Genomic DNA, 25,742 nt, shown 5'->3' on the forward strand with positions numbered 1-25,742 from the left:
TAAAATGCTTCAGGATGTGGAAAACGATCATCAGACCGTAACGCACTACCACCACCATGCTTCAACTGGTTGATTATTTTCTTTCAGTTTTAGAGAGGAAGGTAAAAATATAATTTTTCTCTTATGATTCATATTTTATGCATCATTATTTAGAGATAGGTTTGCTGTGATAAAGTGGGGATCATGTATAAGTAGGAGAAATTAAATTGTTAATTTGCCTTATTGCTGTGGTGTAATGGAGCAAGGAGGTAAGAGAGAGAGAGAGAGAGAGAGAGAGAGAGAGAGAGAGAGAGAGAGAGAGAGAAGGACCCGGATACTGATGCTAGGGAGAAGGAGGAAGAGTTGGAAGAAAGACAGAAAGACTGGATAGAGCGATTTCCTGGAAGGAGGAGAAAAGGGGGGGAGACAAGACATTTCGCAACATCCGGATGGGAAGCTACAATCCATCACCGGAGCACGGCCTGGTTCTTCATTTTATCACACGTCAAGCTTTGCAGGAACGAAGGAAGGAGGAGGACACGGCGGAGGAGAGAGAGCACAGAGGTAGAGGGAGGAGGGAGGGAAGGATGCTGTGATGCGCTTCTCCAGGGAGGGATGGAGGGAGAGGGGGGGCATCTGAAGAGGGTTGTTTTGTCCGAAACGGATGTTGGCTCTTTGCTCGTCTCCTGATCACCACGGCGATGCGCGCTGCAGATCAAACCCGTGGTCCTCGTTCTGCTTAAACCGGGACACCATGCAATAGAGTCGCGTTTCTGCATAGGACGCGCACGCGCTTGCGTGCGTGCGTGTGTGTGTCTGTGAGCGCGCGTGTGCGTGCGTGCGTGTGTGTGTGTGTGTGCGTGTGTGTGTGTGTGTGTGTGTGTATATGTGTGTGTGTGTGTGTGTGTGTGTGTGTGTGTGTGTGCATTTGAAAAAGCAGAACACGCTGCATCCCTTACCTGTGATCACAGGCCTTTTGCGCATTGAGGATCCGGTTTATGTTTCCATACCCGCCTCGTTTCTACGCGGTTGATCCGAGCAGGTAATGACTTTCAGAAAGGACGGTGGTGGTGCGATCGAGTGGAGGAGAACCGATGCATACATGGTGGAGCAACCCAGGAATCCACCGATGTCAACTCCTGGACCGGATGCACCGTGCGTTAAGAATATGTCGTGAGCGTCAAATGTCATTGTGATTCACGATTGTTATTTAAAGAAAAGGGGAAGAAAAAAAACCTGAGTCTGATTGGAATAAACAGCACAGAGATGGGACGTTCAGCAACATCCTTGTGTACAGGCCTGGCCACATGCTGATGATTCAAAAACAACTCCTGTGAGAACCTGCATTGCTTTGTCACTTATTGTAGAGCACAGCAGGGATGTTCTGAGGAGATAAGGACAGAAGGCTCCAAAGTACAAAGCTGTCATTAAAGCATCTCTCCGCCATGTCAAAAGACCCGACTTGCAGCCAGACGGCTCAATACGTGGGGCCATACAGGCTAGAGAAAACCCTCGGGAAAGGACAGACAGGTAATGGGACAGTGCCTTAAAGGTGCAATTTTATCATTTCTTAATTGCCCAAATAATTAGCATGATATATCAAAGGTGGATCCCATAGCCTAGGCATAACAAGAGGCTCAAGAAAACCTGGTTAGAAAATTGACTTCCGGTCCGAAAGTGTTTAGATGTGCCTCCTGACAGTCATTTTGTAAACCCTTTACTCTACAAGACAATCTACAGGGGCGGAGCTTTGTGTAAATGGGTGGAAATTGTAGGGAGGTACAAGTTTAGTGTTAGTTAGATCCAAAGGTCATGAGTTTGAATCCCATCCACACCATTTTGCCACTTCTGGGCCCTTGAGCAAGACCCTTAACCCCATAGCTTCTAAGTTATATGAATGACATAAATGTAATTCGCTCTTAATAAGGGTGTCTGCCAAATGCCCTAAATGACACCAAATTTGGCGTCTTCTAGTCATTGAGGCTAACCTAGCTAGCTAGTTTGTGCACACCAGTTTGCAAGCTGCATAGTGTCATTACTTCACACCCACTTCGAATGATATACAGATGATGTACGGATGCATGTTCATCTTGGAGATTGTGTAGTACCAAATGGATTTTTCAGTGTACTTAGGAAAATGGTAGCTGTTGGTCAGTGTGGTTCATTTTCTAAAAACGCTGGCAAATGTGCTACTTTTGCATATATGTTGTGCATGGATTTAGTTTTTTTAATTATGTCTGACTGCAGCTCATCGTGGCTAATTTCATTTATAAAGCACTTTTAACAATGGGCATTGTCCCAAAGAGGCTTGACTTAGATAAACATGTTAGAAATATACATTTTACATTTATAAACCAGTCCTTATTAGTTTATCCCTAATAAGCAAGCCGGGGGCGACTCCCTGAGTCAGTATGAGGAAAGAAAACCTTGAGCGGAACAGGACTCAAAAAAGGAAGCGTCCTCATCTGGGTGACACCGAATGTCCATTTATTATAGTTCCATCATTGATGGAGGTTGACTGATAGACACTTGAATGCAAACCTGTTCTAGGCCATTGTAGCAAACAAAAATGGAGTAACACACGAGAAAGCTGTTTGAATCCCGATTATATCAGAGTTAAACATGGTAACACAATTTGGCCCAGTTGACTCGGTAGGAGAGACGTTGTCTGTTAGCTTTTATGTATGGAGAAGAGAGTAGATAGCACTTTTTACTGTGTATTAGAATTCCCTCTCATGTTGACTTGGATATGTCTGTTGAGTCCGTGGTGCCAGGCAAATATAATAGCATTAGCTCCAAACTATCTCATTAATGACTTATTGCTAAAAATCAGTAATAATTTGGGTCTTTCATAGGGCAAAAATTTTAGTTGAATAGCAATGTCCAAGGTTTCTTCATTTACAGCATTCGGCAGATGCCCTTATTTAGAGCGGCTCACATTTATGTCATTCATAAAACTGAACAGCTATGGGGTTAAAGTCCTTGCTCGAAGGGGCCAAAAATGGCAGTTTGGTGTGATTTGGATTTGAGCCCTCAACCTTTGGATCCAAATTCCAAAGCTTTAACCACTAAGCCACCACCTCCCTCTTGGAACCTAATCAATGGTTGGGGTGGTGCACTGATTTGATTAATTTCCAGACTTGACCATTACCAAATTACTCTTGTACCACAGCAGTTGACCAGCAACTGCATTTTTTTTATTGATTCATTGAACAATCATGGATTTTTTTAAATGATATGATATCAATGGCCTCATCCCACAGGATAATATTCTCCATTACATTGCGAAAACTGTTTAGCAATGGTTTATGGAACATGACAAAAGGTTGAAGGTGTTACCTCTGCTTCCAAATTCCCAAACCTCAGTCATCAAGTATCTGTAAAAAAAAGTCCCATACACCACAGCACACCTAAAGAAATCTGTACTTTAGACAACTTAGTTGTTTAAGTGGCACAAGGGAAATACACAATATTAGGCAGGTGGTTTTAATGTTATGGCTGATCAGTGTATATAATAAATTATATAATGATATCAATTATAAATATTAATTCTATTTCTGATCTGTAGCAGTTTCTAGTGATATCCTTCCTGCATTCCAGTAGATAACGTTCAACATAAGGTCGGAAATCTGACTAAATGAAACCAGGTTTATGCTAATGCTTGTGTTCCCTTTTTGTTTTCCGGAAAGGGCTGGTGAAACTCGGGGTGCATTGCATCACGGGCCAGAAAGTGGCCATCAAAATCGTGAACCGGGAAAAGCTCTCGGAGTCGGTGCTCATGAAGGTACGGGATGCTGTTTCTCTGTAGGCTTCTCTGTAATGTGTGGAAACAGAAGTGCAGGAAGCCTTACTAGTACTCCTTTTTGATAATCTGAATGTCATGTGACCATCGTTCAGATGGCTAATTGATAACTACTGGGAGTCCTGGGTGTCATTAATAGCCTCTCTTTCTCTTTTTCCTTCAATTCAGGTGGAGAGAGAGATTGCAATCCTAAAACTAATCGAGCACCCGCATGTCCTGAAACTCCACGACGTCTACGAGAATAACAAGTATCTGTGAGTATAACACTTCTCAACTTTGCTGCATCTCCTGGGTTTTCTACTCCATCGTTTTTTTTTCATCCGTATTACTCTTCACTCTGCATACAGCATCACGTTTGTTCTCTGGCAGGTATCTGGTGTTGGAGCACGTGTCGGGTGGCGAGCTTTTCGACTATTTAGTAAAAAAAGGAAGACTGACGCCCAAAGAAGCCAGGAAGTTCTTCAGGCAGATCATCTCAGCTCTGGATTTCTGTCACAATCACTCGATCTGGTAAAGCCTAGTTCGGGCCTATGAACCAGACTCAAAACCCATACTTATCTTGGTGGTACCAAATTTTCATTAATTACAGTTCCATCTTGGTTGAGGTGTACTGTTAAGTCTATGCAACCTGTGGTCCTGAACCATTGACTGTTTATATTAATTACAGTCCAAATCCAGTCTCATAGTTCTTGAGTTGCTCAGAAACCATGAGATAAGCTGTTTTCATCTGGGTGACACCGAATGTTTAATCATTATATCATAATGTTCAATCACCAATGTTGAGGTTATCAGCTGTAAACTTGAATGGCAAACTGTTCATGGCAACTGCAACCCAAAGCCATTGCAACAAACCATCCACACTAATCACCATCCAAATACTAATCCATCCTCCTGCTTCCCTCAGAGTTTTAGAAGGCAGGAGTTTCATTTGTACATCTTTTTTAATTGGATTGTAGTCTCAGAATTGTTCTTGGTAAAACTCTACATGGATGGATATTATCCATTTCATCTGATGAGGCCAGTAATAGTGTGGCGTTTGTGTGAATTTGTGTTTCGGTATGTTCCTGCAGTCACCGAGATCTGAAGCCAGAGAATCTCCTGCTGGATGAAAAAAATAATATCAGAATCGCTGACTTCGGCATGGCCTCCCTACAGGTGGGGGAGAGTCTGCTAGAGACAAGCTGTGGGTGAGTACGCACTCTGTGTGTGTATGTGTGTGTGTGTGTGTGTGTGTGTGTGTGTGTGTGTGTGTGTGTGTGTGTGTGTGTGTGTGTGTGTCTAACTCATAGTGGGAAATGTCTTCCTTTTAGCCAGGTTTTCTTGATCTCCAGAGAAACCAATATCATTACAATATTGTTGATCATTAACACTTGCTGAGTTAAAAAATAATAAATGAAAAAAATAATTAGCAAAAATTCTAAACAATTTCTCTTAAAAAAAATGTTTATGGCAATTTCTATATTTAGAAACTCAGATTTTGTTCTTTATATGCTACACTGACTTTTTATGCATGCAAAGATAGGAATTTTGATTTTGAACGATTTTTATACATTTTAAGACAATCCACACATTTTCTAAGAGCACAAATATAAGGAACATTGGCAAAATTGTACAAATGTCTTGTTTGAACCAAATGTGTTTTGTTTGAGTGCTTTTCGTTTCGAGGTACTGTTCAGAAAAATATACAGTGAACTGAATATTGGGTACAGGAAAAAAAAATTACATTGCAAAAAATTATAAAAAAGTAAAACTACCTGAATCAAATCATATTTTATTTGACCTATTATATTTTACACATTTTTTTTTCGTCACATACACATTCATACAGAGTATGACATATGGTGAAATGCTTATTTTTTTAACGACTGTCCAACTTGTAAACATGAAAGAAATATAAGATATAAAAATAATACAATATAAGATAAAAAAAAATAAAGTGATGTAATGTAAAAATAAATAAAATAAGTATAAATGTATATTAAAATATAATTTTAATATAATATAATAATTTTATATAATATATTATAATGTAATATAATTATAAAAAAATATACACACACACACACACACACACAGACTCTCTAGCTAAAAGTATATATATATATATATATATATATATATATATATATATATATATATATATATATATTTTTTTTTTTTTACATTTTGATGTAATTTATTAATACAAACTTTATTAGTATGAACTTTTGAGCCACTCGTGGCTTCTCGTGAACTATTAGATTTTTCGCGAGTTTCTCTTAGTCATGCTCCAAATAAAAAGTCGCAAACTATAGAGGTTCCACTGTAAATACATACATGAATATTTTGCACATCTAAATATATTTGCAGCATTTTCTAAATATGGACTAAAGTTTGTAGCCACCTGAGCATAATATTGGTATGTGCTTCTTTCTGAACACCCCAGTCACCATTTGCTCTTATATTAACCTTCACTCTTTTTTCACTCACAGATTTTTCACTAGATTCTTTTTTGGAGATTTGTGAAAATTCATTCATCCACAAGGGTGTTAATAACGTCAGGTACTGATGTAGGCCTGGGGTGCAGTCAGCGTTCACATTCATTCATGTTCAATAGGGTTGGAGCTCTGTAGCAGAAAGATCTTCCACACAATTCCAACCCCATGTAAAGCATATCTTCACGTAGCTGGCTCTGTGCACAGGGGGATTGTCATGCTGGAGCAGGTTTGGGTCTCCTAGTTCAAGTGAATGGAAAATGTTCCCTCAAGTTTGTGTGAACAGCTTGGAAAAGAACCACCTTGGGCTGGTCCCAATACTTTGTCCATATAGATTCATGTATCTCCTATATGACCTCTAAGACCTTTAAGAGTAATTAAATCTGTTCCCCATCTCCAATAAATATTTTTTCACTTTCACTAAGACATTTTTGCAGTATATTGTTATTTAATTGTATGTAAAATACATTTTGCAATCCTGTGTCTCTTTCTCAGATCTCCACATTACGCTTGTCCTGAAGTAATCAGAGTAAGTCTGCATTAAATCCTAATAAACTGTAATGTTCACCTTTAACTATTCCACTACCACAACACAAACATTTAATAGCATGCTACTGCAATGCAGGAATTATCTCAGGAGGTTTTTCCTGATCTTTCATTTAGGGTGAGAAGTACGACGGTCGGCGAGCGGACGTATGGAGCTGTGGTGTGATTCTGTTTGCTCTACTTGTGGTAAGAATGCGTTCCTTTGCTCTTAGTTTTTGGCGTCTTGGTTTTAGCGCATTTTGGTTTGCAGTTTAGCAGCTTTGGTGCTAATGGATTGGCCCAATGCATCGTAATCCTGCATCCTTACTTCTCAATGGCCATGCAGGGTGCGCTCCCGTTTGACCACGACAACCTGCGCCAGCTGCTGGAGAAGGTGAAGAGTGGAATATTCCACATGCCGCACTTCATCCCACCTGACTGCCAGTCTCTTCTCCGTGGCATGATCGAGGTGGATTCGGAAAAGAGGCTCACGGTGAATGTTTTGTGCTTTTTTATAACTATTTATGGGTATGTTGTTGGAAGATCGGGGTCCGGCGTAATCACTTCTGCGGTGACAAATGAAAGGAAAATAAGCTGGTGGCTCTATTATGCAAAGGTGGGTCATTTACTTCTTAGGTCCACTTGTCCTCTAGGAAAGAATGATCCCTTCAAATCAATACAAAGTTGTTCTGACTTAACACATGTGTTCTGGGATGGCTCCGCGTCCATCCACAAGCTGAATGGTTTGATAAAATGAATAGACTCTCCTGTGGGAGAAATTGGAATGATGTGCTTCCTCTTTGCCTATTATTAAAACATCAAATGAGGAATTACCATTTCCAAAAAGAAAGTTGTTCTTCCCTTTTACAAATGAACAATGCTTGTTGCCAAAAAGTAAATGATCATGAAGTCTTTTATATATATATATATATATATTTTTTTTTCTTTATTTTAGCCTTGTATGTTTTTTTTTATATCTTTATCTTTATATTGATATTTCATATCTAGATTTTTCTTTTTTAGATCTCATGTTGATTTCACTTACCTTATCTTTTAACAACTTTCATTCAGGGACCATGAAGAATGGTGGCACATTCTTTTTCAACTCTTCGGATTACTGTTTAAAATGTATCTAAGCTAATAATTCTATACTAAGGGTCATTTGCTAAACAGCCCCTGCTAGACTTTCTGCCACTGTTTGGATATGGTCTAGCAACGTTCTGGCCTACAGTACCTTGACTATAGAGCCTCTAATATGGCATCAAGTGGAATCCTTCACTACGACTAGAACACAGATGCCACACCATCATTAGGACTGATAGACAGAACGGCAAAACCTCCTTCAGAATAATTGATAGACACAGAGGGCATACCTCCTTTAATAGGATAGACAGAGCCCACTCCTCCTTTACTAGGAATGATAGACACAATGGCTACACCTCATTTAATAGGATAGACAGAGGCCACACCTCCTTCACGAGGACTGATTGACCCCAAGGTCACACCTTCTTCAGTAGAATAGACAGAGGCCACGCCTCCTTAATTAGGACTGGAGCACAAGTGCCACACCTCCTTCACTAGGACTGATAAACACAAAAGCCACACCCCCTTAAATAGGATCGACAGAGGCCACACCTTCTAAACAGCCCCTGCTAGACTTATTGCCACGTTTGGGATTTGATCTTTGGAGTGATATTGTATCAGTTGTGGGCAGAGGACTGATAGACACTAAGGCTACACCTCCTTTATTAGGATAAACATAGGCCACACCTCCTTTATTAGGACTAATAGACAGAGGTCACACCTTTTTCATTAAGGTTGAAAATAATAATAAATAATAATAAGGCCACGTTTATTTCATTAGGGCTGAGGATACATCTCTCTCACCATGACTAAGAAATACAGGCCATACCTCCTTTCAGTAGTGCTGGTAGACCCAGAGACCACACCTCTTTTCCTACAACTAATATACACAAAGGTCACTCCTGTGAATCCATAGTTGTTGTTTTTTTTTTTTCTAATTTATTGATATCTATCAAAGTCTTGCCTTTGAAAAATCTGGCAACCTGAGCCGGATGTACACCATGCAGGTACTTGTATATAACTTACTATGGTGCACCCAGGAAACATCCGAACCATGTGTATGACCCGTTTCTGAATATGCATAAGCTTTCCCAAGTAAGTTCAGATGCAGCTGACCAGAGAGATTCTAAAACTGTTATTATATTTAATTTGACAGCATTTTCATTTCCATTCCAGCATCTTTTCCTACATTTGGCGCAGATTATCACGAATATCACATCACCTTTATTATTATTATCATCATATTTCTGGCCAAGCTTAGAATAAAAGCTGCATAGTAGAATAAAATGCCAGAATCTACAGACAGATGGAAGAGCACACTCATGGTTTTGTGTGTGTGTGTGTGTGTGTGTGTGTGTGTGTGTGTGTGTGTCAGCCTTGCCCGTGCAGTTCACTTTCTGCTACAGCGCCATCTGCTTGCAAATGCTCGACATTAATCACTGCCCCCTCTCTTTCTCCTGCAGCTAGAGCAGATCCAGAAGCACGCCTGGTATATGTGAGTATCGATTGTTTCTGTGTGAGCCAGAAAGGTCAGTCTGTAGTGATACATTGTAGCTGCATAGTGTCTATTTGTGCATGGTTCATGGTTTTGGAATTAAGATCATGTTATAGACAATTAATTTATATGGTATATACAGTAATTGTGTTTAATTGCTTATATATGGCAGAAATTTACCAGCAATCAATATTTTTATATTATATTTCTCATAGTTCCTATTTTCACTTATGCTATAGCTACTGCAAAAGTCTGTGCCAATTACACAAAATATATATATATATATATATATATATATATATATATATATATATATATATATATATATATATATATATATATATATATATATATATGGTTTTTGAGACACATGCATGTTCCTTTTGTTTCTATGCAACAAATACACACACAAATTGGACAGTGAATGAGTGAAAGAAAGTTCTGTGGAGTCTAAATGGAACTCACACAGTCAATGATGGAGGTGGAAGCTTAATGGTTTGGGGTTGTTTTGGAGCAGGAAAGGTTGAAATCTTACTCAGGAAAGTGAAAGGAATCCTTAACCAACATGACTACCATTCCATACTTCAACATACACCATGCAATTCCATCATTGGAACTGATTTTACCGTACAACAAGATGATGAAACATTTAAAGCGTATGCCCAAGCTCTGTATGCATTATTTAGAGTCGTCTGGAGTGGGACATACCATGGAATGACCTGCCCAGTCATTCCATGAACCTATTGCACTGCTCTGGGATGAACTGGATTGTAAAGAAATCTTCAATTATTGAAGAACAGCTTTGGTAAGTTTTACAAGAGGCATGGCAAACTACAGTATTTTAGCTGAATGTTTGTAGAAAAGAACTGTCCAGGTGCTGAAAGTATGGAAAGCTGTTTTTCATGCTAAGGGAGGATTTTTCAATAAAAATAAAGTGGAACTTCTGTACATTTATAGATTTGTTTGGTCAAAGGTAATCTTACATTACCATTACATTACCGTTTGTTGCATAGAAACAAAAGGAACATGCATACAACCATAAAAGACACTGTGTTTCCAATATTTTGATTGTGTTTTATTGCTTTTATAACCAGAGCATTGTATTTGTAAATGATGACACAGGACTTAATGTATATGAACTTTTGATCTTGTGTGTATATGTGTGTGTTAGGTCAGGCCGTAATGAGCCATGTCCGGAGCAGCCGCCCCCAAGGCGTGTGTGCGTGAGGCGGATTCTCTCTCTGACCGAGCTGGATCCGGACGTACTGGAGAGCATGCACTCTCTGGGCTGCTTCCGAGATCGAGTCAAACTGACCAGAGACCTGCAGTGTGAAGAGTGATCACCATTTCCTACTCTTTGCAACCCAATTAGTTCCCCTTAGATTAGACACCCTTAGATTCACAATAAACTATATTATAACCATAAACTAATGACCTACACCTTATTTATTTGTCTTCGAATCAGTCATCAAGGTTTTGAGGTGAATCTGGGGCTGTATAATGGTCATTAGTGAATTATTATTGCAGTCTAATGCTGATATATCACTAAATCCATAAACAAATATAATAATAAACAATATAACTTAGAATATGACAGTAACACACATTAGATCTCATCAGAATAACAGTGACATGACAGTGCATCACTCTGTCTCTCTCTTTTACTTGTGTCTTTATCAGGGACAACCAGGAAAAGATGATCTATTATCTCTTGCTGGACCGTAAGGAGCGATATCCCAGCTACGAGGATGAAGACCTGCCGCCTAGAAACGATGTAGGTCAGTAAAATATGACTTTTTTATTTTGTGGTGGTGGATGAATGGTATGAGAAACTTACCACATGAGAACTTCAAGTAAAATTTAGCTTCGGTTATGAACGTGCTAACGTGCTGTACTGTGGGTAGGGTTGCCACCTTACATCTATAGGATACCACGATTAATCCGGAGCTTGGGTATGGAATTTCTCATGTTTTTCTGCGTTTTTGTGGGTAGATAAGGCAGATAAGCTCCACTATATTGTCCCTAGGTGAGAATGAGTGTTTGCATGGTGTTCTATGATTGACTGTTTTATTTATTCCATTTGGAAGATGCCCTTATCCAGAGCGACTTACATTTATGTCATTCTTACAACTGAGCAGCAATGGGTGTTAAGGGCCTTGTTTAGGAGCCCAGGAGTAGTAGCTTGGTGTGATTGGTATTTGAACTCATGCACTTCGGATCCAAGATCCAATGCATTAACAACTAGGCTACCACCTTTTGTTTAGCATCCCAGGTGCTCATTTTGAATGGATACAGGTTCAGCCTTAAAAAAGTAGTCCCCAGGTACTGTTGTAATAGTCTGCACACCAAAGAATATCGAGGCTAAATATCTAACTGCCACCGTGAGGAGCCCTTGCCGCCCCGTTCCACATCACTGTATGATGAAGCCATTTCTTCGAAATGACAGACTCATTTTGTTTTCACACGAGAAGACGGTACGTGATCATGGCGTCCTGAGAGCATAAATTACTGGGACCATGTCCTGTGGTCTAATAAAACCAAGATAAACTTGTTTGGCTCAGATAGTGTCCATCATCAGGATTACCAAGAAAATAGTGTCATGGCTTCAGTTAAGCATTGTGGTGGTAGCATCATGGTCTGGGGCTCCATGAGTGCTGCTGGTACTGGGGAGTCCGGTTCATTGAGGGAAACATGGATTCCAACATGTATTGTGACATTCTGTAGCAGAACATGATGCCATCCCTTTAGAAACTGGGATGCGTGGCAGTTTTCCAACATGAAAATGAGCCCAAACAGACCGCCAAGATGACAACTGCCTTGCTGATGGTGAAGGTTTTGGATTGACCAAGTATATCTCCAGACATGAACCTTATTAAATACTTGTGGGGCATCCTCAAGTATGTCTAACATCCAGCAGCTCTGTGATATCAAGGAAGAATGGAAGAGTATCCCAGCAAGATGTCATCCCAGATGACAATAGTGCTCACTTAAAATATTGACACTTAGGACACAGTTTTGACATGTTAATTACTCACTTTGTTGCCAGCTATTTTGACAATAATGGCTCTATGTTGAATTATTTTCAGAGGACAGTAAACCTGGTTGCTGAATTTGACAATTTTCATTGTTAAAAGCGCTATACAAATAAAAATGAATTGAATTGAATTGAATTTGTAAGGGGTGTACTCCTTTTTGCGAGATACTGTATATATAGGAGGTATCAAAAAGTATCACTTTCAAAATAGTACCCTTGCAAAGCAATACAGCGCTCTCAGCATTCCTGTCACATCTGGAACGTGTCCTAGAAGTCTTCTTTCAAAGCATGTCAAAAACCTTCTGTGATTCACTCAGGGTTTCCACAGTGGTGTCAAAACGATGATGTTTAAGCTGAATCTTCATCTATGGGAAGAGGGTGAAGTCTGTAGGAGTTAAGTCTGGGGAGTAGGGTGGGTGAAGAATTGAGATTGTGTGGATTGTTCTCTGATGATCATCATGCACAAGTTGCCGAATAGTTTTGACATTTTCAGGAGTTGAGCTTGTTGAAGGTCTTCCTGAGCTCTTACCATCTTCCAGTGATGTTCTTCCACTCTTGAAGGACGCATGCCACTCAAAACACCTCATATGACTCGTTGCAGCATTGCCGTATGTCAAATGTATGTCGTATGTGGCAGATTTGCCCCTTTTCACACAGAATTTGAAATTCGCTCTTTGTTCTTTGTTTTGCTGTCCATGATGAAATCATGGACACGTTAACATACCTGGTCAGAATACCACCAGTTAGCACCATTAGTCTCGAAACCTTTTGATACCTTGTCTATACAGTATGTATCCTTTAAAATACCTTTTTTATTTCTAATAAACACATAGTTTTACCCAGCTGATTCAGCAAGATAGCGTCTTAAGGCTTCAGGGTTCATTCAAATAAAAATGGCCCAATTAATACAAAGTTTTGCAAGAAGATTTTTGTGAGACTTTGGGGATGTCTAAATAAGTAAAATAAGTCGTTATCATGAGGGTATACTCTAATGTTGATCCCTGAAAATCGTTATACACAATCAACCCCCTGGGGCAAATAGTGTAAAGAGTGTGTAAGGTGTCCTGTGTATTTATTAGCCTGGGCCACACAATCTGCATTTATACTCTCTTCCATGCGGAAGGAAATCCTTGCAAGGGTATTAATGTGTTCTTGTGTGAACAAATCTTGATTTCACTTGTGGATTTTGTGAGTTCAGATCCTCCACGGAAGCGTGTGGACTCGCCCATGCTGACCCGTCATGGCCGCTGCCGGCCAGAGAGGAAGAGTCTGGAGGTGCTAAGTGTGACAGAGCAAGGCTCCCCTACACCCCCTCGCAGGGCACTGGACACCTCTGCACACAGCCAGAGGTATATATACGCACACAAATACACACACAGTAGTTATACGTTTCTATGTAAGATATAAAATATCAAGGACTGTGCTGTGATTTAGATTAGACTGATGGCGTGGGTGATGGCTTTGCCATTTGTATAGAACGTCATGCTTTTTGTTTCTATTTATATTTAATGTTGACATGGACATTGGACAATAATGGACATTGTCCCAAAGCAGCTTTAAGCTAAAATAAATACATTAGTTCTTATAAGTGTATCCCTAATGAGCAAGCCATTGGAGACAAGTGAAAAGCAGAGGGTATCAGGATGAAACTTTGAGAGAAACCAAATTCAAAGAGGATCCCGTCCTCATTTGGAAGACGCCAAATGTCCATTTACGTTTACAGAATTCGGCAGACGCGCCTCCACATTTGGTGATGCTGGGATTTGAAGCCCCAACCTTTTGATTACAAGATTTGTTATAGTTTCAAGTTATCAAACTGCTCATGGCAGTTGCAGCCCTTAAGTCCTTTTTCATACCGAGAAAGCTTAAAAATAGTTTCGACATTTAGTTGAAAACAAATTGTTGCTATGGAGATTGTATTAGAACCTGTGATTTTAAGTCCTACTGCCTATTATAGCCAGTTTCTCTTGTAAATGAAACATCTCTAGACCAAGTGGATTCAAGCATTTCAGATTTTTTTTCTGTGTTTTTGGTGTTTCAAGGCCGAATTTTTGCTTTTGTTTTTCTCTTGGCGTCACTGAACACTGAAACAGAACACGTCTGACTCCACTCTTCAATTGTGAATGCGCCTTCTGCCACATACATATTTACATACATTTTATACATTAGAGTAAATTTCTCTATTTTGCTAAATAATGTACTGTGATTTAAATTATTAAGAGATTACAGTATACTACCTATACTGATCACCATTCTTTAAGACTCTTAGGTTAGGCCATGTCTCAGCATACAATATTTTTAAGTTACGATGTTGTCATTGTAACGCATCTCCATTGTAACTTGGGGAATACCACTTATAATTATAAATTAAATTCTTTTCTGTGTTATGCTGACATCCCCATCTTATCACTTCCTAGATCACGATCAGTAAGTGGAGCATCTACTGGTCTATCTTCTAGTCCTTTAAGCAGCCCCAGGGTAAGAGATTATTGTTTTTGATATCTTTTTTTGTTTAAGAAGTATTTTAACTCTACAGGTTGCACATTTAAATAAGCTGCAACTGTAAAGAAAAGAAAAGAATAACTTATATTTTCTGTTTTCTTGGGAACAACATGAAGCTTATTCATAATCAGCAATAAGAAGAATGCTCACATTGTCCTCAAGCCCGCACGTGTCTTTTTCAAAACATTCTCCACACTGTCCATCTGTTGTGTCACCCATCGCTCATTTCCATTCCTTTCCTTCTCTCCATCTTCTGCTGCCTCTTCCTGCTGCATTTTTTCACTCCATGTCATCAGAGCCCGGTGTTCACGTTCAGCCCGTCGGAAGTCGCCACCGCCACCAAACCCCGCGCTGCGAGTACTCGCGAGTCTAAAACTCAGACTCTGCCGTCTAAAACACCCCCTGAGCGACCCCGCCTTCACTCCATGAAATCCCTCCCGCTTCGCTCTTCTTCCTCACGCTCACCCTCCCCTTCGCCGCTCCTCTCCCCGCTTCCTCGATTCCTCTTTTCCCCTGCCCTATCACCCGCGCTGAAATCGGTCACTAAATGCTCCTATCCGATGTCCCAGGTGACCCCTCAGGGCTCACCCCTGCCCACACCGCTGGGTACCCCCGTCCATCACCCCCACCCTCCCCCTTCCTCCTGCTCTTCTTCCCGTGCTGAAGGAGGAGGTGTTGGCTCGCTCTCGCTGACCCCGCCCACTAGCCCAGGAGGAGGCGGAGCTGGCATGGCTGCCAGCAGCTCCGCCCACTGGAGGACCAGATTTAATTCGTTCAAGAACAACCTGCTCGGCTCGCCTCGCTTCCACCGCCGCAAGCTGCAGGGTGGGTGTTGGCAAACGTTCAAATGACAATTACCATACGTGGATGAAACAAAGAGTTATATTTATCACTAACTATTTTTTAGTGCCCACTTCTGAGGACATGTCAAGCCTCACACCGGAATCCAGTCCTGAGTATGTATCCAATGATTACTAGTCATGACGTATGGTTCAGGTGTCTATGAAATGCATTACTCGTGTCATTGATTGATTGCCCCTTAGGCTGGCGAAGCGCTCCTGGTTTGGCAACTTCATCAGCTTAGAGAAGGAGGAGCAGATCTTCGTGGTGATCCGAGACAAACCGCTGAGCTCGATCAAGGCGGATATCGTGCACGCCTTTCTCTCTGTGAGTCTGGTTTTGCTGCAGTTCTGAAGGTCCAGCGTGTTATAGTAGATTGTGACTCCAACCACTATGCGATTGTAACCATGTATGATACAATGTGCTGTTCAAAATGCTATAGAATTTATAGCTATAGCTTTGCAAGAAAGGTTAATTTGTATTGGAAATTCACTGTATCTTTACCTGTTATCTGTCTTATCTGTTGAGCAACCAAACACAACCAAAATTGGTGACTGTCTTCCTAATGGTCACTAAATAACAATTTTTCGCTTAACATCAGATTCCATCGCTCAGCCACAGCGTGGTTTCACAGACGAGTTTCCGGGCAGAGTATAAATCTTCCGGAGGTCCTTCAGTATTCCAGAAGCCCGTCAAGTTTCAGGTGGATATTGCCTTCTCGGAGGGAGAGAGGGAAAGGGAACGGGATAGAGAGAGAGAAAGAGAAGGAAAGAGGAATTATGGAATCTACAGTGTCACTTTTACCCTCATATCAGGTGGGGAGCCCTTTTATGACCTATTTCTTGCAAATCTGTATATATATATATATATATATATATATATATATATATATATATATATATATATATATATATATATATATATATAGATATAGATATAGATATATATATATATAGATATTGTATGTATTGTAGATATCTAACCATGTGCATCTGTGTGTGTGACTGTGGGTGCTTGGGGGCTGAAAAAGGCCCAAGTCGCAAATTTAAAAGAGTGGTGGAGACGATTCAAGCCCAGCTGCTTAGCACACATGACCAGCCCTCGGTACAGGCTCTTGTGGGTGAGTCACAGCCAAACACTTTTTTGCAGACACATCAAGCCTGCACATTACAAACAAAATACTTGATCGAATCACCATTGAACCACATTTGTACCATTTTTAATACAATACAAATATGTGACTTGCATCAAAGATCACATCAAACACAGCATTTGCGTATAAATACAGCCGTTCTAATTCTATTCAATCAACTTCTAGTCGTGTTTAATAATAGATATTGTAAATAGGACAGTGTTAAGGAAAACTGGAGGATAGATTTAAATCCTGCACAAGCAACCCAATGGCAACAGTGTCAACAAGAACTCCCTTAGACAACACAAAGAAGAAACCTTGTGACAAACCAGTCTTGAAAGATAACTCACCCTCCCTTATTAACCAGAAGTGGGATTATTAATGATTTTCATGCACTGCATATACTGCGTACCCCCAGTTTTGCATGTCTGACCATGGGACGGGATGTAATATCCAGCAAATCTATTCTCAAAGTCGTCGTGTTGGAAGCAGAAATAGTGGGCAAGGTCTGATTGACGTTGACAGGGGAAAAAGGGAATTTCGGTATCATTACCATTAGAACGTCTTGATTGTGTCCTGTCTGTTCATTTCAAAGAAACGGGTCCAGCCTTAAGTCCCCAGGTGGTGTCGAAGGGCCCACACAACAGATAATATCAAGGCGGACATCAAGCTGGCATCGCGAGGAGCCCTCGCCTCTCTATTCCACGCATCATCGCTATGTTCAGCTGTTTCTTCACACCCTTGTTGTAATCACATGACCAGACGAGACACGATCATGACGTCCTAACTGTTAATGACGCTGAAATTCATTTTGGACAGCACTCACGTTATCATTATTCGTATAAAAGGCTTTTACAGTAAACACTCAGCTTGCAATGTTTGCGAACAATTGATGCCCCTGGGTTGCCATCTCCTAGTTTCAAAATTTCACGTTACCTTCTAGATTCTCTGTGAATATATTCAAGTGCATGTGTGTATATTCTATGCAATGATGTGGCAGCAGTGCAGATGCACATCAAGAGCTTCAGCTAATGCTAATTTTTTGGAACAATTTTCTGATTATGAAGATTGTGAATTATTATTTGGGTTGACGTGGCCTTCCTGTTAGCTCAAAGTAGTTTGAGTAGTAGTTTTCCTCTGACATCAATTATCAGTAAGGCATTTCTTTACAAAGAAACTGCGATACACTAGTTTTTCTGAATTAGTTTTTAGTTGTTGTTTTTCGAAATTTGAAAATTTAACTGTTGTCCAGGAAATTTCCAGGAAATCAATATCCACTACCTGGTCAAATTCACAGCAATCATAATTTTTCTACTGAAGCTCTTGTATCTTCATAATTTTATGTATTGTATGCATTGTGCTGCTGCTACTTAATTAGCTGATTGTATAAATGCATGGATGTACAAGTGGCCGATGAGCATATGCTACCTTCATCTTTAATGATCATCATTATAAACAATTTGAACAGGAATTGAACAGCCATACGTGCTTTCATCACACAGCAACACGACCCGTTTTCGCTCTCGCAGATGAGAAGAACGGCCGTCCTCACGGAACGCCCACCAGACAGAACTCGCGGCGCTCGGAGGGAGGAGCCGACCGCTGTGAATGGGTTGAGCGAGGCGAGAGCGGAGCCTTACTTCAGAGAAGAGGTTCAGCCAAAGAGAGGACCCGTCTGCTGTCATCAAATGGGACCCAATCGCAGCCTTGAACAGAAGAGTATACGGTCATCGTTCACCAACACTCATTAAAAAAAAAAACTAAAAAAATATTATATATATATATATATATATATACAACCCTCATTCGCTTTCCTGCTACACTACAGCATGATGGTAAAGTCTTGTGAAGTTTTTTAGGGAGGTGCTTCTTAATCAAAATACAGAGAAAATAATCAGTTCCAATTCGTTGGGAAAAGAATCTGAGTTTCCTCTTCAATCCTATCGTTTTGGTAATATTAATAATAGCATTATAATGTTTTATATGTGCTATTGATGGGAATTACGACTCACTTAAGTGTTTCACTTGCTGTAATTTAGTTTAAAAGTGCACGCTCCTCAAACAATATGTGGGTCACGTATTGTTTAGAGTTTCTGGTAATCCATTGTTGGGTGTTAGAGTTATAAAAGTAAGAATGCACTGCAGTTATATGAAAAATGATTCACGTTGGTGTGGAATTTCTTATGGAACTGCACAGTCTGGGGTGTGTTATTCTGCTTATATGACCACCGCCTCCAATAATTACAAGGTTTAATGTAGTAAAAAATTACTTGTTGCACATATTAATGGTTTTAATTTTATTTTATTGTCACGGAACGTTCACATGGTCGCTTGTTCCTTTATCAGTTTATCTGTCATTCTGTCAAAACGTGCAGTTTGCCATTAAGGCTCTGGGTTATTGCTCAGAAGGTCGGTTGTTCAAGCCCCAGTATCGCCAAGCTGCCACTCTTAGGCCCTTGAGCAATGCCCTTAACTCTCTGTGCTCCAGGGCCACGGTATCATCTCTGACCCAGCTTTCCAACATCGAAGAAAGAATTTCACTGTGCTGTAATGTATATGTGACAAGTAAAAAGGCAAAAAAAATTTTTTGGATTAGATTGGTATGTGCTTTTTGAGCATCCAATTCCACACTGAGTCTCCATTTGCTTTTATAATAACCTTCACTCTTCTCAGAAGATGCTCCACTAGATTTTGTGGAGATTTGTGCGTATTTATTTAGCCAGTTAGGACAGGTCTGTACCCTTGGCCTCCTCACCTTCTTACCTACATCAGTACCCACATATACATTACAGCACAGTGAAATTATTTCTACTGATGTAGGTGAGAAGGTGAGGAGGTCAAGGGTATAGATGGTGTAAACAATTCATCTCAAAGTTGTTCAAAAGGGTTGGAGCTCTATAGCAGAAGATCTTCATTATCCAACCCATGTAAAGTACATCTTCATGAAGCTGGCTTTGTGCACAGGGGCATTGTCATAGTGGAGCGGGTTTGGATCGCCTAGTTCAAGTGAAGGGAAAATCCAATGCTAGCGCATCTAGAGATTATATAATTGTCTCTAGATTTGGGTAAAAGTTTGAGGAGGAACCACATATAGTGTGCCCCAATACTTTTGGCCATACAGAGTACACGTCTCTCAAAAAATGTGTTTTTATATGTTCTACAACAATATAAAATAAATGAAAAAAGATCAAGATTCAATCAGGTTCAAGACCGATTTTTATTAATTAAGCAACAGATAGCATATACAGTATAATTAGGCTATACATTAATCTATAAAATAATTATTTGATATAACCATTTATATTTATTATATTTATTTACTTTATATTTTTCTACATTGCTTGTAGACCATACAACCATAAAAAAAAGCAGAACTTTCTTTTGAGACATTTTCTCCAAGCGGCCTTTTAGTCGTTTAGATAAATATATATATAATTTACCTCAGAAAGTGAATGTACCTTATACTTTTAAAGACATGAAGCTAAGGTAATCAGTGGCCTATAAAAGTTAGGTACTTTAAATCTTTATAAAGGTATACTATTTTAACTATAAAATACTCTATATTATATCTATAATATATCTACTACATTAATAACATCACTGTCAAAAACTGGAAATAAATGACCAAATTCAAAACATATCTGCATTTGAAAGTGCTTTTATATTTGATATACTATAAGTGACAAAATCAGGCAGGACACGACTAAATTAAAGGGTAAATAGTCTTGTTCAAGAATCAAACCATGCTAGTTTGATCCCAATTTAAACCAAGTCTAAACTACACTGGTTAAATTTGTGGATTCTTGGCATCTGCTTGGTTGGAATAAAAATCTGCATCCATATCGGTGCTTTCTGGATTAGATTGATGGTCTAGAACCTTTAACACTAAGCCACCATAGGAAGCTAGCAGGTATCTTGCACTGATTAAACCACTTTTACTATTTAAAATTTCTTACAAGATAGCAAGAAAAATACAACCTAGCACAAGCTTAAGGTTTTGTGTTACAGGTCAGAACATTGTGTGTTAAAATTCCAGCACCAACAATGTACCGTGGTTGGGTTCTTGAGCAAGAGCTTTAACGTTCAATAAACCAAGCTAAGACCATTAATTCTAATAAAATTCAATTAAAAATCAGTTCAACTCTAGTTAATTCCAACATTTCAACTGTAAACTAGCTTACACATCAGTGGTTCTGAATTGTATTTATTTAGCATATATGGAAGGAGTCTCCAGTGTCCAGACTTTGTGTCAAAATATGCACAAGTATGCTACAAAAATGTTGTGCTTGTAACAAAGCACTGACACTGGAGTCTCCTACCATACATGCTAAATAAATACAATTCTGAACTACTGATGTGGCAAAAAATCAAACCCCCACCAACTAGCTAGTAAAACACCAGCTAATTAGACAATTATTCTAGGGGTTATGAGATTTTATTTGCTTTACTGTTCATCATATTTCATTAGCTGCACTTTTACCCATAATTTACTGTCATTTTTTACATGAACATACATGGCCTAACCAAGTGTAGGAACTTCAAACCTTCACAATTGTATTGTCATTTAGTTCTGTTTTGTGTTGTTATATAGCCATCACTCCTCTGGGAAGAGTTCCAAGAGTTTGGAGAGTGCCTGTGGGGATTTTTGTTTGTCAGGTATTGCTGTTGGGGTCAGGTTTATTCCAAATGTGGTCACTGGGGTGGTGGTCAAGACTAAGTGCAGGACACTCAAGTTCTTCCAGTCCAACTCGTGCAGCAAGGTATTGTCATGCTAATGCAGGTACGAGGTTTTTGAGTTTCAGTGAATGGAAATTGCAATGGTAGTCAGTTAATTCAACTTTGCGGGGTATATGGTGTAATAGTTTGGTGTGGACAGATGTCTGGCTATACACGGTGGTATCAAAAGGTTTTGAGACTAGCTAGTCTCTCACACAGCAATACACACAATAACCACAGCTCCCAGCGGTCTTCTGGAATGTGTTCTGGAAGTCAAATGAATCGCTGTGAATCGCGCTCCATGAAAATGGCGACCTTTGGCGAGTAGGGTGAGTGCAGAAGTTAGACCGTGTTGTTTCCGGTGAGAAACTCACGTGTGAGGAGAGATTGGTGACAGGGTGCCTCACTTAGTCAGAATAGCAGATGTAATACGTGTGTTCAGAATAGTATAAGTTGCACAGCTCCCGGTCGATGTCGTTTGGCAAGCTGACTTATGAAGGTCGATGCTCCCTGTGACTGTGCGTGCAGTCTTGTGCTGTCATCTGTTGCGATGTTACAAAACTAGTCTCGAAACTTTTTGACCTAGCGTATATTGTAAAGCAGTGGTCCCCAACCTTTTTTTGCACCACAAACCAGATGAATGTCAGAGATCATTTTTACGGACCGGTTTAATGTCAAACAATATTTTTACGGACCCGCTTTTAAGGTGTGGTGGATAAGTACAACAAAATAAAATGATACGACCGGCATAAAAACTGGTATTTTCTAAATATAATAATAAACATGCATCCACTATGTTGTTTTTTTGCTTGGGGGTTTCAATTTAGTGGTAATGTATTATGTGTTGACGGCCGGAGCAGCCCCTTTAAGAAGGTAGCGGTTGTAGGTAAGACATGTGACCGAGGCATCTTGTCATGCATCAAGAGTGAGTCATAGACCGGTGTGGCAGAGAGAATCCGGTAATTTTCCAAAATAACACATCTTTCAGAATCAGTTCAAGTTATGTATTCCTTCTGTGTGGCTCGGTACCAATTGGCCCATGGACCGGTGCCGGTCCACGCTCGGGGGTTGGGGACCACTGTTCTAAAGGATGGAAAAGTACAGTTTATTGTTTTTATAGCTTGTTAAACATCAATACATACTTAAAGTTTGTTCTTATACTTTTATATCCTACTTAAGACACAAGGACAGGAAAAATCCCACAGGATATATTGATAGTCAGCAAAATATCAATTAAAAAACAGACTAGCATATCTGGATGGTTGTTTTTGTATGTTAATGCTTATGTTTAAGTTCGGTTGATTCACTTAAATGAGTCCAGATTAACCCATCGTTCCTTATTTACATCACAGGTTAAAAATGGCATAATATATCTATAGATTTATCAGGCTCAGATATTCTCTTCTCAAATTACTACTAAAAAATGATACTATTCCCATTCAACTCCAAATGCACTTTATCGTCCTGGTGGTTGATCTTGAATTTTCGTTTGGATTCAATGTTGAATGAAAGCGACACGGAGCTTCGCTATCGTGCTACGTGGATCAGTGTTATTGGCATCAACAATTATCTGTAGTTGAATGCAATATGTCTACACACAACGCTCTGAATAAACTAGAGTCAGAGACCACCGGTCTGTTGACTTGTATGCAATAACAAAGGAAATATATCAAAATCCGATAAGATAATAGAGGTGTCACTTTGACTGTAGCTAGGCTCACTACGTCCTTCGAAAAAAAAAGTGGTTTCACACTTTGACTGTACTATAAACATCACTTGTTCACCTAATAGGATGGGATTCGCATTGCTTCAGCTGGACTTTTCGACCAGATCACATCCGTCGAACGGTTCATGCTTCTGCACGCCGAAACCACGTTCCACATGATTAGCGACTTTTGATTGTATCTCCTGCATGCATTCTTACTAAATCTGGCCTCAAAATGACCCACCGGTAACTGAAAAGCATGAGACTGCATCTGATTAGTGAATAAAAAAAAAGTTACATATTCTCCCCGTACAATGCTGAAACTGCTTCATACACAGCATCAGGACTCACACTCTTTGACATGAGTGGACTTGAAACAGTTAACAATAAACTACATGGATCTCCGCTATCCTTGCTGCAAGACTTTAGGTTGTCAGGAATGTCATATTTTTTGAATTTGTTTATTTGTAGAATTGGGAAGAAAATGGAAATACTGTACTGCAGAGAGAGTTGGAAAAAACAAACTGGAAATCCCGAAAAAAACTGACACTGTGTTAATGAATTGAAACATGTATCTTTGTCCTCTCGGAAAGCTATGGAACAGAATGGATGTCTGTTTGTGCTTTGAGTCTTCACGCCTAGCATTTTTTTTTTTTCCTTTAAAGAATTAAAGCAAGCGAATGAAGTCGTATGTTGTTAATAAACTGAAAGATTGTTCTCGGATCGCCAGCTGAACACTACAAGGAAGGTGCACAAAATACCAATAATGCAAAAAGGACAATTTCTCAACAGGACAGAAGTTATATTCTCAGTTATAATGTACGGAGTACAGATTACATGCCCCTGTAAACTCCGGGTCAGAGAAATGGACTGGTCAGAGTAAACATAAGGACTCTGATCCATCTGGGCCAAGGACCTTCATGTACACATTCCCACTTATCGTCCACTGACATGGACATTCGCGAATTCATTGCAAAATATCATATACATATATGTGGGTGTGTATGTGCGTGTGTGTGTGCGTAAATATATATATATATATATATATATATATATATATATATATATATATATATATATATATATATATAGATAGATAGATAGATACAAAGACACACACACACACACACACACACACACACACACACACACACATGATATTGACCTCTGTGCACAGTGCTGCTTTATCAATGGGCTTCCTTGCAGCATTATGCAATTGATCCAGAAAGGTCCACAAAGGGACATAATCAAAGCACCTTGTACGTTTTTTTTCTCTCCCCCAACAAATTGGAGGATATTACTTTTGATTAGCAAGAAGTGTACCTCTTATGTATTTATTTATTTGTTTGTTTGTTTATTTATTTATTATATGTCTGTTTTTTTCTACATCTGCTTTTTTGCGCACTTTCTTGGCCGGCCTAGCATATTCTGGCGTATTTGTTTATTTATTATATGACTGTTTGTTTCTACATCTCCTTTTTTGCCCATTTTTTTTTCATGGGCGGCCTGCTATGCTCCCATATCTCCGGAATGAATATCTGCTCGATATCTGAACTTCTATGAACCATCCAGATTCTAATGTTTCCAATTTTGATGCGACCTATAGCAAAAGGAAATATGTGCAGCGTATACAGTGGAAAACATTTACATAAAATAAACGTGTGATGCCTGACATATAATTAGGTTTTGTCTTTCATGACTATGGAGAGTTGAATATTGAATCTTTGAAGAATTTCGAGGAGGTTGGACGTGTGTAACGATCTTGAAGACATATAATGAAGTAGATATTTACAATAACGGCATTTGGCAGACATCCAAATTGACATCCATTGTCCAGAGCGACTTACATTTATCATTACAACTGAGCAGCTATGGGGTTAAGGGCCATGCTCAGGGGCCCAGTTATAGTTGGGGCTTGAACTCATGACCTTCAGATCCATAGTCCAATGCCTTAACCACTAATCTACCACTTCTTATTGACTTGACTTCGAAATTAGAATGCCCTGAAGGGCTCGAATGCTATAAATACGGGCAGTTGCTAGTAACTTTAAGGTTCTAGGTTCAAGTTGCTGTGGCTTTAGGAAAAATAAAACACTCAACCTTTAAGTCCTTAAATAAAAAGAAAGACGTTTCATCAACCATGTTCATGAAAGGCATTTATTTTACATGTGATGTTATAACTATAATCTATTTATGTAATCTATTAAAGATATAGTTATATATTTCTTTTTGATATAGGTTCCTGATCCAAATATGTATATGTACATCTATGTTTCATGCCTCTTGTCTCTTGTCCTTCCTGTCATGTCATATTACGTTTTGTTCTGTGAGCCCAAAATTGAGTTTGTGTATAAATGTGTGTGTGTGTGTGTGTGTGTGTGTGTGTGTGTGTGTGTGTGTGTGTGTGTGTGTGTGGACATGGGAAGTGTTAGCATGACTGAACACGATATATGTG

At 39.5% G+C, this 25,742-nt stretch overlaps 1 protein-coding gene across 4 annotated transcripts; it reads left to right on the forward strand.

Annotated features, from left to right (window-relative positions):
- The first annotated feature begins 284 nt into the window (after positions 1-284).
- brsk1a (BR serine/threonine kinase 1a) lies at positions 285-23,965 on the forward strand. 4 transcript variants are annotated; one of them, XM_083557095.1, is made up of 19 exons: positions 285-1,509; positions 3,669-3,763; positions 3,950-4,035; positions 4,151-4,291; positions 4,852-4,968; positions 6,751-6,784; positions 6,919-6,987; positions 7,127-7,273; positions 9,327-9,358; positions 10,530-10,694; positions 11,039-11,136; positions 13,591-13,741; positions 14,810-14,870; positions 15,464-15,719; positions 15,802-15,850; positions 15,938-16,061; positions 16,336-16,549; positions 16,765-16,854; positions 18,396-23,965. In XM_083557095.1, exons 1-19 carry the CDS (start codon positions 1,425-1,427, stop codon positions 18,575-18,577), a joined length of 2,196 nt encoding a protein of 731 aa, XP_083413221.1. In that variant the 5' UTR covers positions 285-1,424; the 3' UTR covers positions 18,578-23,965. The 4 variants fall into 4 exon arrangements, with proteins under 4 accessions (XP_083413221.1, XP_083413220.1, XP_083413218.1 ...); XM_083557094.1 differs by having other exon boundaries at positions 291-1,509; positions 18,369-23,965; XM_083557092.1 differs by having other exon boundaries at positions 293-1,509; positions 15,191-15,719; positions 18,369-23,965.
- The last annotated feature ends 1,777 nt before the right edge of the window (positions 23,966-25,742 follow it).

This window comes from Silurus aristotelis (assembly GCF_946808225.1).
Source record: "Silurus aristotelis genome assembly, chromosome: 12".
Classification (NCBI taxonomy): Eukaryota; Metazoa; Chordata; class Actinopteri; order Siluriformes; family Siluridae; genus Silurus; species Silurus aristotelis.

Excerpts from the sequence above, each read along its gene's own strand:
- brsk1a (XM_083557092.1), top strand. The coding sequence starts at position 1,425 with ATGTCAAAAGACCCGACTTGCAGCCAGACGGCTCAATACGTGGGGCCA. Across the intron at positions 4,036-4,150 it reads TACGAGAATAACAAGTATCT|GTATCTGGTGTTGGAGCACG; the intron begins GTGAGTATAACA and ends GTTCTCTGGCAG. Across the intron at positions 9,359-10,529 it reads CAGAAGCACGCCTGGTATAT|GTCAGGCCGTAATGAGCCAT; the intron begins GTGAGTATCGAT and ends TGTGTGTGTTAG.